Source organism: Apteryx mantelli, chromosome 8, assembly GCF_036417845.1.
Source record: "Apteryx mantelli isolate bAptMan1 chromosome 8, bAptMan1.hap1, whole genome shotgun sequence".
NCBI classification, from domain to species: domain Eukaryota; kingdom Metazoa; phylum Chordata; class Aves; order Apterygiformes; family Apterygidae; genus Apteryx; species Apteryx mantelli.
This window is the reverse complement of record NC_089985.1, coordinates 16,921,597-16,936,345: the sequence shown is the minus strand read 5'-3', so window position 1 is coordinate 16,936,345 and position 14,749 is coordinate 16,921,597. Positions and strand designations below refer to the sequence as shown.

Genomic DNA, 14,749 nt, shown 5'->3' with positions numbered 1-14,749 from the left:
GGTACAGCATCAGGGCTGTTTAGTGAACTGACTTGTTTTTTTTAATTCCAAATCAGTGTTGTTTGGCAGAGAAAATTGAAAAACCCTCTCTATGCAAGATTTTGAATCAATGGGACTCCCCTCTTGAGTAGTTTTTCTGTTGTTATTACTTTCGTAATATCCTTATAGGATTAAGCTCATTTGGGAGGGTGTTTTCCAGATTTCGCCTCCCTAATGTACAAAAGGCAACTTCACAGACCAGCAGCCTGATCCTGCAGTCCTTACCCATGCGCCACTCCCACAGGATCCCTCTCCAAGCCCTCCATCCAGGCACAGTTTTCAGTGGTGTCCGAGGACATTCCAGCTGGGTGAGCAACTGGCAGATGAGCATTTATCTAGGCCAGTGACAATTCCCAGGGCGCAAGAAGGGTCAGGCTTGGGACTAATACATTATAAAAAAAGCACTGGCGTTTGCAGTCTGACTATTTCAATTATTAATGCAATTCATTTTGTATTTCTTTTTTAAAAAAAAAAACTTTAAGATACATTATAAAAATAAAATGAAAGTTAGGGTTCTTAAATGCCATAAGTGAGCATACAATCCTGAAGCAGCATTCTTTTGGCTTTAATTAAAGTGAGTTTTATCTGGTTGTCAGAGTGAAAAAAGAGATTTCTATCTCTCTGTGGTAGAATTCTTTTTTTTTTTTCAAGGTTCTGGAAATAAGTAACATACAATTTTAAGAGGCACTTATTAGAATGATTCATAACCTTCTCTTCAGTTATCTGATGAATTAAAAAAATGTGAATACGATTTATCAACAATAAATGTTCATTTATTATAGCGACATATTACTTCAAACTCATTTGCCAAGTGGCTGCAGATGCTACACATCAAGCTGTTTATTTTCCCAAATATTTTGTGGGTTTGTTTTTTTTTTAAAAAAGGCTTGAAAATAATAATAATAATAATAAAGAAGAAGAGTAAGAATAAAAAAAAAAAATCAAATGTTAGAAAAGGTTCGTTAAGGTAGTTTGTGAGGGGCTCCCGGATTCGTGGCTGTCCAAGTTAGAGGTCACTGATGTCACTACAGTGATAGTGGGATTGGTCAGGTCTGTTAAAGTGGTCGCAGTGCCGGGTGGAGTGAGAGCGCCGCTGTCTGCTGAGGGCGGTGCCGGAAGTGACGTGCCATCAGCTTTATCGACACCCCCATTCTCCTGCCGCAAAAGGTTCCTTCTGAATTTGGCTCTTGCGTTTTGAAACCAAACCTGCAAACCAATCCCAATTGATTTCTTTACCGATGTTTGTTTTTTTTTTTTTTGTCTTTGTTCTTGCTTCTATGTAATTTTTGATGTTTGTTTTTGTTTGGCAAATCACCTAAGTCACTCTACAGCTTCATTTGCTACTATTTGTCTTGATTCTGTCATACAAAGGCCCCTGTACACAAGGCCCACCACTATGGGTGCTCACTGGAACATTGCAGCCCAATGTGCAGACCTCGTAGAGCAACCTGGACAAAAATCTGCTCACTCGCTCATCCGAGGAAACCAGCTTGTCTGATGGCCAAATGGGTTGGATAGATTTGGGGGTTTTTTAGCTCAAGAATCATGGTAAAGGGTGAGGCAAAGGATGAGTGAGCAGATTTTTGCTGAGGCTGAAAATTTGTCTTGATCGCTTTAAAAGACTGAAGAAGAAGGGGTAATAACACCGTCCCTATCATATAACTGTTGATATGGGTCATCTAGTCTTTCTATTTGATAAGGCTCACTGAAAATGTTTTAGGTGACATGTAACATGTTAAGCAATTGCCGCTAATAGATTCTCCTTCTACCTTGATCACTGCCCTTCTTTCGCAGTCTGAGTATAATACATACTTTAACTTCAATGAACTAGCACACACCATATAGGGACTTTTTAAATGTGATTTGCTGGGCTGTCTTTCCCAGAGAAGGGATGTTTTACTGTGGAGGCCCTTAATGATCACAGTCTAGCAGGCATTGAGAAAGGGAGCAGGCTGGTTCTGGAGGATCAAATCAGCCAAAACTTCTATATATTGGGGAATCTGCTCACTGAGGGGCCACATTAACAACTTCATGGAAGTCCAAAGGCTGCACCCCGTGTGTATCAAATGGAGCAGACTTGCTACCTCTGCCCTTAGTAGAGACATCACCACAAAGAAACTACAGATCCCAGGGTGCGTTGTGATGTCTACTGGGTTAGTGGCCTCTGGAGATAATTAGTCACATCAGTGATATGAAGAAACTACAAACCACATTTTAGTAATTGGCTGCCTTTGGGTGGTAAGGCATACATTTGGCATTCCTGCCATGTAATACCATACCCCTCTGCACACCCACTAGGGACACATCTAGCAAAAATTTATCTCTATCGTTACGCAAAAGGGAAATACTATTGACTGAGAGGGGTAGGGGAAAATTCTGACAAGCCTGTGATGGTGCTTCTTACCTGCAGAACTCTCTTGGTCAGGCCCGTTTTCTGGGCAAGCTGCTTGAGGTCCTTGGCATCTGGATTGTGGTTGATAGCAAAGTAGGACTTCATGGTACGAAGCTGGTGGTGTTTGAAGGAGGTGCGCATGCGCTTGGTCTTCTGGGATGGGGGATAAGGCTGCTGATCTCTGTCCAGGTGATCTGCCTCATTCTCGTTACAACCTGATCAATCAACAAAACACAACAAGGAGTTAGTGACTGCGCATCACGTAGGATAAACAAATCAGGGCAAAAATCTTGAGTCGCATACTGTTTGGAATGAAGGAAGCAAGCAAGGGCTAAGATGGTGCAAGGATAAGTACAGATGTGATAATTAAATGAGACAAAAAAGATTCAGAAGATGACCTTCTTCTATTCTTAAAGCATGCTATGTCCCCAGGCCCATACCTAACTAAGGGCAGGCTTAGAAAGTTTTCTCTCCTTTGGCATTTATTTTCAAACAAGTCTTCTCCCTGTGGTGATGGTTTTGCTTTGAGTGTTCAAGGAGTCATTTGAAATCTCATTCAGATTTTGAAATCTCACTCATTGAAACACTATTAGCTTGAGAGAAGAATAAAGGTCAAACCAGCATTTTGAATATTCCTGAATTTTCCCCCAAATCACAAGCACCTATAAAAAAAGATGTACAGCAGGAAAGTTTGTTTTGACAGCTGATCAAGAAAGCATAAAATCTGGACTTTTTTTGCTGATAAAATAAATGCATTTACACTCTGCCTGGGAATTTATATAAACTACTCAAAGACCTTCCTCTGTAAAACATCTCTAGAAAGCAATTGCATCAAGGGTGTCTCAATTCAGTACCTGCAATCTCAATCCCAATAAGCCGTAGCTCTTAGCTGTTACTGACCAAGGACATTTTATAAGCAACCAAATGGTGGTTCAGAAACTTTAAAAGAGTTTCCCTAATTGAGGGTTTTCAAAGTGTCTATGAAACTTGTTTCAGATAGACTTGTTTCAGATTACGCCTTTATAGGTGTGAACTGTACACTAGAGTTGAAGCTGTCCTGGGGACTATGGCATCATTACTTCATACTGTGGACAGGAATGACAATATTAGCAAAAAAAAAAAGTAAGAATGTCCTCTGTATTTTCTTTTTGGCTTTACAAACAATCAGGTTACTTTCAGGATCACATTCTATAAAGATGGTTCTATCACACAGGGGAAAATTGATGATGTCATCATAACAGGGAATATTAATTAAAGAACAGCTAATTAAAAATGTTTCAGAACGTATGTAAACTAGCCCAAGCTTTATTAGTTGTTCATCTGAATTTTTGAACTGCTTTCCAATAGCTAGTGGATTTATTTACTAGGCCTAGCTGATCCCCAGTTCTCACAAAACGAAGGAAAGGGGGAAAGAGAGAAAGTACGCAATCCAGAGATACTGACAGTGCTAAAAGCAGGAGCAAGACTATTTGAAATTGGGAGAAAATAAAAAGCTTCTTGAAGGTGTTTTCTCTTTTGAATTTTAAGACAAGTCAACATGAACAGATGCTGGTAGGACACTTTGACAGAAAATCAAGTGAATATTTAATTATATTAGGTTTGCTTCTCGGCTTGGTAAGAAGTATATCTTCACTTTCAAACAAAGTAAGCTGACACTTCTGAAAATACCAGGAGTTGGAAGTTGTCTTGAAAACAATTTCAGACCAGATTTGGGTTGTATTTACTACTTGTTTTCACAAGCAATCATACTGCCTTCAGTCAAACCATGCGGGCAGTAACTTACAAGCTGACAGAAATCATAGCACTAGAATGTGGTCCTCAGGTATTCCTTCAGATGCTTGCAAGCTGTTTGTTTGGTTTGTTTTTCCTTCCAACATTCAGGTTCCTCAGCAGCAGTGCTAACTCCTCTGGTCTGCTTATGGACTTTGCTTCTCTGATCTGCTTTCTTGTCTGTTGTCTACTTTATTTTGGCTTATATTTCCAAGAAAAGGTGGCCACAGGACTCAAAACATCCTCAGACAATCCTAATTTATATAATGATTTAGACCAATCTGTTTTACATGGGTGAAATGGCATTATGTACTTTTACCACATAGTAGTGCAAAATTCTACACTATTGCCTGGAGAACTAAGGGGAAGCAAAAAATCAAGCAAGAGATTATTGCTCATTTCTTTGCAACAGGATTAGGGGGGTTGTTTGTTTTATTTTGCTTTGGAAAGAGCTAGAACAGTTTGGCTTTCATTGCCAAGAACTCTTCGAGTGAACTCTTCATAGTTTTACACACACACATATATATAATGAAATAAACAGTTCTTTGAGTAACAGCTGGGTAAAATATTTTCCTAGGGAAATCTTCTTCGCCATCTCATTTCTATATCCTGTGGGCTGTAAGTCAACACAGTTTCCCTCAAAATACATATTGATTCTATGATATAAGAGGTAATACAGAGAAAGCTTTGAATATTTTAAGTACTTTTGAATAGTTTCTTCCATTTTTCACATTAATTTCAGACAGTTCACAAGTATGAATGGTTTTTACCTCATAACATTTCGAGTTATTTATTGTTGTGTTTCCATTTTACAGCTGAGGAGCTGAGAAACAGAAATTAAACTACTGAACAGAACACAAAATGGAAATCTTGTTGCAGAGCTGGCAACAAAATCTGGTTTTCCATTCTGGCCCTGGGCTCAGCTCCCCCGAAACAAAATGAACCCACACATATCTGAACCAGATACTGTGGGATCACTTGAGAATACACGTATTTTTCTGCGCAGTTCGGTCAAGTTGTTAGCTTAGCAGAGTTAGTGCACTCTTTCATTCTTTAAAGTCTGGTTGTTTTTTTAATAAGGGCTTAGCGTAACGATATGGACAAGCTATGGCGTGACTGGGTGCAACAGCGGCTTGGTGTACGGGGCAAGGTGGATCTGTGACTCTCGCTGAACAGGAGGGGATAAGAGTAAACTTGCGATATAACCAGTAATTTGTTGCCCAGATACAGAGTGCTGTCTTCGAGGCCGGGTGCGCGATTAGGGGCTGCGCGCCGTCCCGCCGGCTCTGCTCGCGCCGCCGGGGCCGCGGGGCTCACGGCCGCGACGCGGAGAGCCCTGGCGCCTGGGGGCCCACGGCCGTGCAGGGCCTTTGCCTTTGCCTCGGCCGCGGCGCAGCGGGCCGCAGCGGGGCACGGCGGGCGCGCAGGGGCTGCCGCGGGGCGCTCGGGGCTCCCGGCGGCGCGGCGTGGCGTGGCGTGGCGTGGCGCGGCGCGGCGCGGAGCGGAGCCCTGCAGGTGGCCCCGCCGCCCCCCGCGAGGCGCCCGGGCCGCTCCGCTGCCGCGGAACCGCGCGCGCCGCTGCGGCCGCCGCACAGGTCAGGGGCTCGCGCCCCAGCCCCGCGCGTGTCCGCCTCTCCGGAGAAGACAGCAGTCGTGCACCGAGCATTTATCTTTCTGGGAGTTGCTCGCCCTTTGGAAATGAGTGCGTGCAAGAACAGTTACTGAATCAGAGGACGAGTAACGAAAAATGCATATAGAAAAGTGTCTGCCCATTATGCAGAGGTTTGGGGGGGTTGTTTTTGTTTTTGTTTTTTCGAGAAGCAATTACATCTACTGCAAGTGATTTCGTAACTGTCAGAGGTTGGTTTTCCTTCCCTTGAAACTGGAACATAGTTGGGCAATGGGCTGGAATCGTTTGCAGTGGGTGCACAGTTTGGCTGTAAACTGTATTTTCTCGAGACCATGTTTCAACGCTGGACATTGCTAGATAATGCTTTTTAAAAAACATTAAGGTCCTAACCGATCAAATTTCTCAACTATCTAGACTGAGTTGAGAGCAGCAGATTAGAGAAGCTTTTTTTTTTCTTATTCCGTTCCCCTGAGAAATCTGTGAGAACTCATTGAAGTAAGCTACATTTTTATAATGGGTAGTGCTTTATAATCTCATTTGGAGTCGGTGAAACAGCTTATACCCCCCCATTGTTATGCAGAAGGAGACTTTTTAGACTAACATACGAAAACTATGACGGTGTTCAAAAATAATGTATCACTTGAGTCCTGACCTGGAGCTTAAGGGGTGTTTTATCATATCTACAACTTTTCATCTGTCTCCATTTCTGATCCTAATTCTAACGATGAATTGTCCCTAGAAATACACACTTCCATCTAGGGATCTAGGCTATTTGGGTGACCGTGTGCGAATCAGAAATAACATACAGCAAAAAGCAAGCATATAGGAAATCCACGATTAGAGTCTAGGGGCTGAATGAACTGGCTGTGCTACAGGTTCCCTTTTCTTTAACAGCTTTCAGGATTGATTGGGAACCGCTCCGTAGCCAGGGATTCCAATGTCATCTTCAATTAACACAGAACAATTAGCGCAGTGATTACCCTGGCTCCAAGGTCTACGCATCAGAGGAGATGAAATAGCCTTGCACAGCTCCCCAGTTCCCAGCTAAAGCCCGTTTCACAAACAGCCCCAAAGGAGGTGCCAGGGGAGGGATGAAGTTTTTCGGGGAGGCGGGAGGAAGGGGAGGATTGCTTATGAATCTCAATGGCGGCGAGTTGAAGGGAGAGAGCTCGAGGCCGAAATTGGCGCACTTTTAGCGATGTGCGGTGGAGAGCCGGGGAGGCACTGCCCGGCCGCCGCCTCCTCGGCGGGCCGAGCCGCCCGCCCGCGCCCGCGCCCGCGCCCCGCTCCCGCCGCAGCGCGGCCCGGCCCCGCTCCCCGCCGCGGCCCTGCGCTCCCCGACCAGCCCGCAAAGAGAGCACCAGTCCGCCCTTGCGCCGCTTTTCCTTCCCGCACGCTGCTCTCCTCGTGAAATTGCACACAGAACTGAACTTTCGCTAAAATCATTTTTTGAGTCGGTAGCTTTTTCATTTGGGTTTACCCTTACTACTTTTCGTCTTTAGTCTAATGCAACCCCATTTAAATTGCTTGGTCGTACGTGCAGCTCTTCTACCTCCAGCCCATAACATTGTGTGTATAGACGCAGTTTGGGAACTTATTTGAGTGGAGACAGGGAAGAAATTTAATACAAGGCAACACTTATTCCTTTTCCTACTGCTAAGAGAACAGAAACTTTTCCTGCTAATTTCATTTGTTAGGGCTCAATTATAGGGAATAATATTTATTCGTTGGCTTTTTGGTTCATTGTGATTGTTTATGTGCCAGTAAAACAGGATTATTTAGTCTGAATAATTTATTACTATGAATTGGATATCTGTATTGACTTACTTGCATATTCCACTGGCTCTTTAGGAGTCATATAGTGTAATTTTTCCTCTAGATTTATTCTCTGTTGATCCGTTTAGGTACTTCTAATTTGAGGTCTAAATGGTGAAGTGTTTTTCATTAATAAAATACAAATAACGATAACGGTATCTCTGAGATTCCTACAGAGAGCTGCGGTTTTGCGGGGGAGATTGTCTTTACCCTGGGAAGTGGCTAAGTTTGGGTGTTTGACATTAATAGGCGAAGACAGCCTTTGAGGAGGGCTGCTGTTAGCTTTCCTGCAAACGCTCCAACCCTCAGAGGGCTGTTTGTTTGATTTTCCAATGGTTAAGCAAGATTTGGCCTGGCTGAGTTACTCCCGCACTTCCTAGCCGAGGGGAAGCCCGAGAAGGCTCTTTGCTGAGGAGCAGGAGGTGCAGTGTGTTTCCCACCTGAGTTGTAGTTGACGATGTCCACTCCTAAGGCAGGGCTCTTTCGTTTCCTGGGCCTCCCCTTCTGGACTGTGCCAGTGCCGTTGAAGTAAGGCAGGGCTAGCCCTCCACTCTTGGCAGCCAGCTCAGTGTAGCTCAGCTGAGGGGGATATTCTCCTTGCAAAAGGGACTCGAAGTGGGCCCTGCAGTAAACCAGGTTGTCCTTCATGCCAAAGTGATCGCCTGTGGTCAGAGTCTTGTTGCAGGTGGTGCAGGTGAAGCAGCTCAGGTGATAAACCGACTCCCTGGCTCTCATGACCATTTCAGAGGCTGAGATCCCAAGGTGGCAGCGGGCACATCTCTGCACGGAGAACCTTCTGAAGGAAACAGAAAAGTGGGCATCAACTAGAAAGGTAAAGAAAGAGCCTGCCCCCAGTGCTGCCCACCCGCCTCCCGGCCTGGCCCGGCCCCTAGCCAGGGTGCCCTTGGGTGCCGATGGCGGCCCCGCTCGGGGCTCCAGCCGACTCGTCTCGGGACTCCGCCGAAGGGCAGCTCGGGGCTCCGGAACAGCCGTCTCCATTTTCTTACGAAGCTGATTTATTTGCTTAGGACTTTTGTTGTGCAAAAGCTTGCGCGGTGCTAGTGCCCAGAAAGAAAGGAGAACCGGGAGAAAATCTGTCCCCGCTTTCCTTTCAGTCTTTTCAAAACTAGAGAGATTGCGGATGAGGCAGGGAACTGAATCCCGAAAAAGCAGAAACGTGCAAATAAATAGGGCCCACTCCAGGGAACCGGTCCGCCTCACACCCGTCAGGCCCCGCAATCAAAAATCAGTCGGAGGCTGTGGGACGCACCATGTGGCTTAGCAGAAAGTCTCGGGCTCCTGCGTGGTCTGGTGCACCAGCAAGAGCAATCTCTGCTGTTGTTTACCGCCTGCCCAAACCGTGGCACTCGGCAACTGTTCCTTATTGGCGCGGAGACCCGACCGGGGCCGGAGTGTGAGCTCCCCGGCTCCCGGGACACGCGGAAAATAAGCAAGCTACGGAAAGAGGGGAACTTTTGTTGGCTCTTAGGCTGGTATTTATGGAAGGATACCACAGAGCGGTAGGAGACCTGGGGTACTTCTTCGTTTGTGTGAATACCATTGCACATGCTTAATCGGTGTGTCCCTTGGCGATTTGTTCATATTTTACACGTGCGAAGCTTTTCAAAGGGGACACGTTTATACAATTAAGGAGTCGCTGACTGCGAAAAGCTACCTTTGAAAGCCCATGTGAAGAAGAGCGTTTGGGTTCATAATGCGTTGAGAGGGAATGTGCTTTTGAACCCATAGAGACTGATTGCTGTACCTGTAGTAATCCTCCTTGCAGTAAATACTGCCGTCCTTGGCAAAGCAGGTGAGCTCTGACTCCAAAGCCAGTTTACATTCACAGCACTTAAGACACCTGAGGTGCCATTGTTTGTCAACAGCCAGCAGGTAATATCTGTCTGAGATCTTCCCTCCACAACCAGCACACAAAGCAGGCTTCTCGGGGCTCATGGGGGGCATGTTCTGCAAAACAACCACACCACAAGGGGATGAGAAAGAGGGGAGACGAGCAGGCAGCGCGGGGCTGGGGACGGGGGCTGCTGCGCAGGGCCCGGGGAAGGGGCTGGCACAGAGAAACCCCTCTCGGGGACCAAACTGTCTGCCCGTGGTGGGGAAGTTTGAAGGCGAACGGGGACCACCCCCGCTGGGAAAGTATTTACCAGGATTCAACTTCCGTGTTTATCCCGTTAAACCTCTCCTAACAATCTAGTGTCATTTCAATATGTAAAGACAAAAGATTAGGCCTCAGCAAAGGAAAGGAGACCTGGCTCTTTTCTGAGTTCCCGAAGTTAAAGTCTGTATCTTCCCCGTTTCTTTTACATTTTAATCTTGAGTGTTCCACAAGAACGGCATTTTACAAGCAGGAAAACATCGTTTTGCTGCACCAGAAGTTTGTAGTGGAGGTTCACGCTTACATCGATATCCTGGTAAATTTTCACCCACGTTTAAACCAGTCAAAACCACGTCCCTAGAAAAACGGGCCATTCAAAACAGAAGTAAGAAAAAGGAGACAGGTGGATGGTGCAAAGAGTAGTGATCTCGCTCACCACCCTTGCCGGGGACGGGGACAGAAAGGTGGCACAGACTGGTTTCACCTAAAACTAGCGTCTTTTCATCAACAAACTTCGGAAAGTTCCCGTTAATCTGCTCTCCATTAGGAGTGTCGCTCGGGACAAAGGGAGCCGGAGGAGGAGCGCAAACAAAAGCTGCGCCGTCCAACTTCGGCGAGCGTTCGCTGATGGAGTAACAGGAAAAAAAATCCCGAACAACTCCCTGTTTTAAAGTCGCAACTCCGCGGTTGTTTTCCAATCCGAAGTTGTGTTCTTCGCCCGTTTTTGCAGCAATTGAAAAGGTGCGTTAAATTTACACGGCAAATCGTAATATAATAAAGCAAGAGTTTATTTAGAGAAAGGGGGAAAGACTCTTTATCACTCTAAGCGATAAAGCAGTTTCCCAAGCCGTTACTTTGTGTGCGGAGCCTTGTGCGTGAGCAGCGGAAACCCTACAAGTTGGAGAAAGGGAGCTCTCGCTTTGCACAAAACACTGCGTGACACTCGCTTTCTCCACCATCGGATATTACAATTAAGAAGGCTTTGATCCGTTTACTAAGAAAAGAGGAGACGTTACTGCTAAACAAAATAATCGGTGGGCATAACATTCAGAGAGGGCAATGCCTCTTTGTATCAATCCCACACGTAAGACCAAAAATGGTTACGAAAAGTAAGCAGTCGCGGTCTGCGGTTTAATTTAGAAGGTGCCAGGAGTGCAAAAAGTGAAGTACAGCTTAGAAACTCGAGCTGCGCTCTGCTCGGACGGAGCAGAGCCATCGCAGCAAGTCGAGCAGAGGCCAAAAGGCTGCTTCGCTGTAGTGACTTAAAAACCGTCCCTGTTACGACTTAAAAGATTTTTCCTGTTACTCCAGAGACCACACGCCACAACATTTATTAGACAAACGTATGGCTGAGCCTCGCAAGGGCAGCACAGCACCCAACACTACGGGTGGATTGAAAAGGAGCCTCAGGAGGGTTTCTAAGCTTAGAGTGCTGCAGGGAAGGGGCGGGTGAAGCAGCGTCTTTCTCTCCCCAAAGCCAGGGTCTGTCCCGGTGCGGGTCCGCACTTGCAGGGATTCCCTTTCAAAGGGTGCCAGCTGCTCTCTTACCGTTTCCCGGCCGTTCATCTGTCCCCCTTTGGCCAGGCGGGACTCAGTCTTGGATCTCCTCTCCATCTCCTCCATGATTCCTTGGATATGGCCTCCGGAGATCCCGTGGAAAAGCATGGCTGGGGGACGGAAAGGACAAGTATTTTCTTCTGCTCTGCACCCCACTATTTCCATATACAGACCCCAGAGTCTTTAGATCATCCAAAATGTTTACACCGAGGCGCACAGCACAGGGAGAGAGGTTGCAATAGGAGCTTCTCTTTGCACAAGCACCAAGGACTTCCTGAAGATGTGCAGAAAACAAACAAGGGGGGGGAGAAAATGTAATAATAATTAATTAAAAAATAAAATAATAAAGCCGAGCTAAAGGATCTGTTACTGTTCTGGAGAGCTGGGGCTCCTGACTGGAGAGACTTGAACCTGGGATAGCAGAATCGGTCAGGAAAAGATATAGTTTTGAATACAAAGAAAGCAAAAAGAAGTGCTATTTTCAGCGGTCCCTGGTTGCTTTAAAGTTCCCAGTGCCTGTAGGTTGGATTTGGGACTGCTGCTTTCCGGAGCTCTGTCCAATTTGTTAAGAGACTAAAGCCAGCCCATTTTTGATAATTTAGTAGGAGGAGTTCTCTCCCTTGAGCTGCCACTGATTTTTATTCAGACAACAAAGACCTGTCATACTCCTCTCAACCCCTAGTGATGGCCAAGCAGTGACAAACACCACAAGCGGGGCTGCGGGTGGGGTGGGGTTTATTACCTCCCCCAAACACGGTCCTGGGAGCTGGCGGGGGCAGGGTGGCCCGGGGCCGGCCGGGCAGTGGGGCCCGGCTGCCCGGGCGCCTCCCCGCGCCGCGCCGCGCCGCTCCGCACCGGGGGACCTCCGCGTCCCTGCTGCGGGAAGGGGCGAGGGCACAGGAAGCGCCGCGGGGCAGCCGAGGCGAGGGGCGGCCGGGCAGGGCTCCGCCGCCCCCGCGCCCCCGTCCCCCGGGCTCTACCCGCCTCGCTGTCCCGGGGGAATAGCGTCCCCCCCCCCCGGGGAGAAATAACCCCCCGGGATCCCCCGGACCCAGGCTGTCTGCAGCGCCCGGCCCTCGCCCTCGCCCGTGCCCCCGGGCGGGCAGCGTGCGGCGCCCGCCGCGGCGCCGGCCCAGCGCGGAGCGCAGCGCAGCGGGGCCCGGCCGGGAGCCCTGCGGGCTGCCTGCTCTCCCGGGGCTCTCCTCGGCCCGCTCCGCGGCTGCAGCCGGCGAGCGATCATTGTGTGCGGGGGACCGGGTGATGCATTCCTCCTGGCTAATCTCCCTCTTCTCTCCCGCCCCTCCCCTCCTTTTCCCTTTTTCCTACTTACTTTTCACACCACTCTTTCTTGCCTTTCCCTGGAACAGCTGCCGGCTGTTTCCTGACACCTCGATCCCTACTGAAGGATCTTCCTGGCGGCAGTCCTGCTCTCCTTGTTCCCTGGGGGACGCTCCACACCAAACCCTAGCGCGACTAGTGAAAGAAGTACCCCAGCCCCCACTTCCTTTCCAAAGCATCCCAGAGACATCCTCAGGGGCTCCTCGAGTCACCTCTTCCATGTAACCCGATTCAGGCAGCCAGTTTCCTCCCTTCTCTTTCCCCTTAAGTAGCTAAAATTAATGTTATTTGCAGATTGAATGTTGCTACATTCCTCGGAGTGCCAGAATACAGCTCATAAAACACAATTTCACACAAAGATGAAGTCAATCAAGTGAAATAAGCCGGGATTTTTTTCTCTGTTGGCACACTAGACCCTGGACAGCAGGGCTGCTATTTACTGTAAGTAATGTAATTAGCCCTTTTGGATGGAAATCAATGTGTTCTATGTGTGTGTGTGTGTTTTAATAAGAAAGTAATAGCTATAAAACCGACAAGACTCAAAGGGGTAAGGGAATCTCCCTTAAATGGGTAGACCCCTCCACAAGCCGTAGTCTCCTGCAGAGCACTCCCGGTCTAAAAAAAGGAAAAAAGTAAAAGAAAAAGAAAAAGAAAGAAAAAAGAAAAATCTGTGTGTGGGGAAGGAGGAGGGAGATAGGCTTTCCTTGGAGAAAACAAGTCAATTAGCACAACAAGCCGTCAGGAAAAAATAAACAAGGTGATTCAGTCCGGGATACGGGAGCTATTTGCTTCGGATCTCCCTCCTTCCCGTCGTCCCTCCGCGATGCCCCAGTTACTCCAGGAGATGCACAAAGTAACTTCCCTCTCAGGCCCCCAGATTACTGCTGGGGGAGCGAGAGCACAGCCAAACCGGAGCTGCGCAGCCCGTGCGAGGAGGCGAGACTTCATTCCAGCAGCAGCCGCTTTGTTGAGCGATGCGGGCTCGCCCGGGGAAGGAAGGGAAGGAGGGAGCGCGGAAGGCGCAGGGAAGGGAGCAATCCGCGCCCCGGCGCAGGGAGGTTTAATCCCTCTGCAGGAGCGCGTTTGCTCCGCGCACACACTTAGCGTACGTGTTGCTCGCCGATGTGTGCCTGCCTGGCGTGGGGGATTGCAACGGTGGTTTTCGGCAGAGGTTTAAAATCTTATCTGAACAGGAGTTTATTTTTAAAAGTTGCAATAAAATCTTTCCACTGCAGTGGCACGTTCAGAGTTTTTTCCTCCTTTGAACGAAATGTTCCTTTATTCCCGTCCAGATATTTTACAGGGGGTAACTGACCCTGCCTTAAAGAAACGGACAGTTCTGGTTTGCGTCCGCGCTCTTGGTCTGCATTTCGCATCGAGTCCTTATGGCAAAAGGCATCTTCGCGCGCGTCGGGCATAGACAGACACCCGCTCAAAGTGCGCCTCATCCTCAGCGCAGCGCAGCCCCGGCCAGCTTCTCTCGATCCTCTGCTGGGAAGCCCCGCCGCGGCCATCCTACCGTGACCATTTCCCTGCCCGGCTGGTGGTGGCTGAGAACGGACAAACTCGCTGCCTCCGCGGGGCGCGCGGAGAGGCGCGGGGCGGGGGCGCGCCGGGCAGGCGCCGGGCCCGCGCCCTCCAGGCGACCCGCGCGGCCCCGGCCCCGGCCCGGCAGCGCCCCCGGCGCGGCGGGGCAGCGCGCAGGAGCCCCGGGGCGCGCCGCGGCCCCCGCCCCGCTCAGCCGCCTCGTCGCCCTCCTGGTCGTCGGCAGATCTGCAGGTGCAGCGGCAAAGCGTCGGGCCGAGCCGGGGCGGCTCGAGAGACACGGAAAATGTTGTTTGTTAAATTCCCATCTCTGTCATAGCTCGGTGGGCGCCGTTAGGAATAATTGGGCAGACTGATAACAAAATTCAGAAATGACCCAAGCTCCTCCAGTTGGGCACACTTAATCAATTAGAAGGTCCTTTCTTTCTGCTCCATCAGCTACTGTTAAGGATACGCTACTAGCTACTGCTGCTACAGCAGAGGAGGCCAGGGGTTTCTTAGGCGTTTTCTGATTAGCATCCTAATGTTGGCAGACCACTTCTTACCT

General features: G+C 48.5%; 1 protein-coding gene across 1 annotated transcript; it reads right to left on the bottom strand.

Moving 5' to 3' along the window:
* Window positions 1–987: 987 nt before the first annotated feature.
* On the bottom strand, window positions 988–12,878 carry LHX9 (LIM homeobox 9). The gene is made up of 6 exons (XM_013961198.2): window positions 12,650–12,878; window positions 11,311–11,429; window positions 9,412–9,614; window positions 8,087–8,442; window positions 2,444–2,646; window positions 988–1,245 (listed from the first exon to the last, which is right to left on the bottom strand). Exons 1-6 carry the CDS (start codon window positions 12,876–12,878, stop codon window positions 988–990), a joined length of 1,368 nt encoding a protein of 455 aa, XP_013816652.2.
* Between the last annotated feature and the right edge of the window lie 1,871 nt (window positions 12,879–14,749).

What these genes read in the sequence shown, in the direction of transcription:
- LHX9 (XM_013961198.2), bottom strand. Translation starts at nt 12,878, where the DNA reads ATGGAAGAGGTGACTCGAGGAGCCCCTGAGGATGTCTCTGGGATGCTT. An exon ending in CATCGTCAACTACAACTCAG is followed by an intron (nt 2,647 to 8,086) that starts GTGGGAAACACA and finishes TTGATTGATCAG; the next exon opens with GTTGTAACGAGAATGAGGCA. An exon ending in TGACCAAGAGAGTTCTGCAG is followed by an intron (nt 1,246 to 2,443) that starts GTAAGAAGCACC and finishes ATTGGTTTGCAG; the next exon opens with GTTTGGTTTCAAAACGCAAG.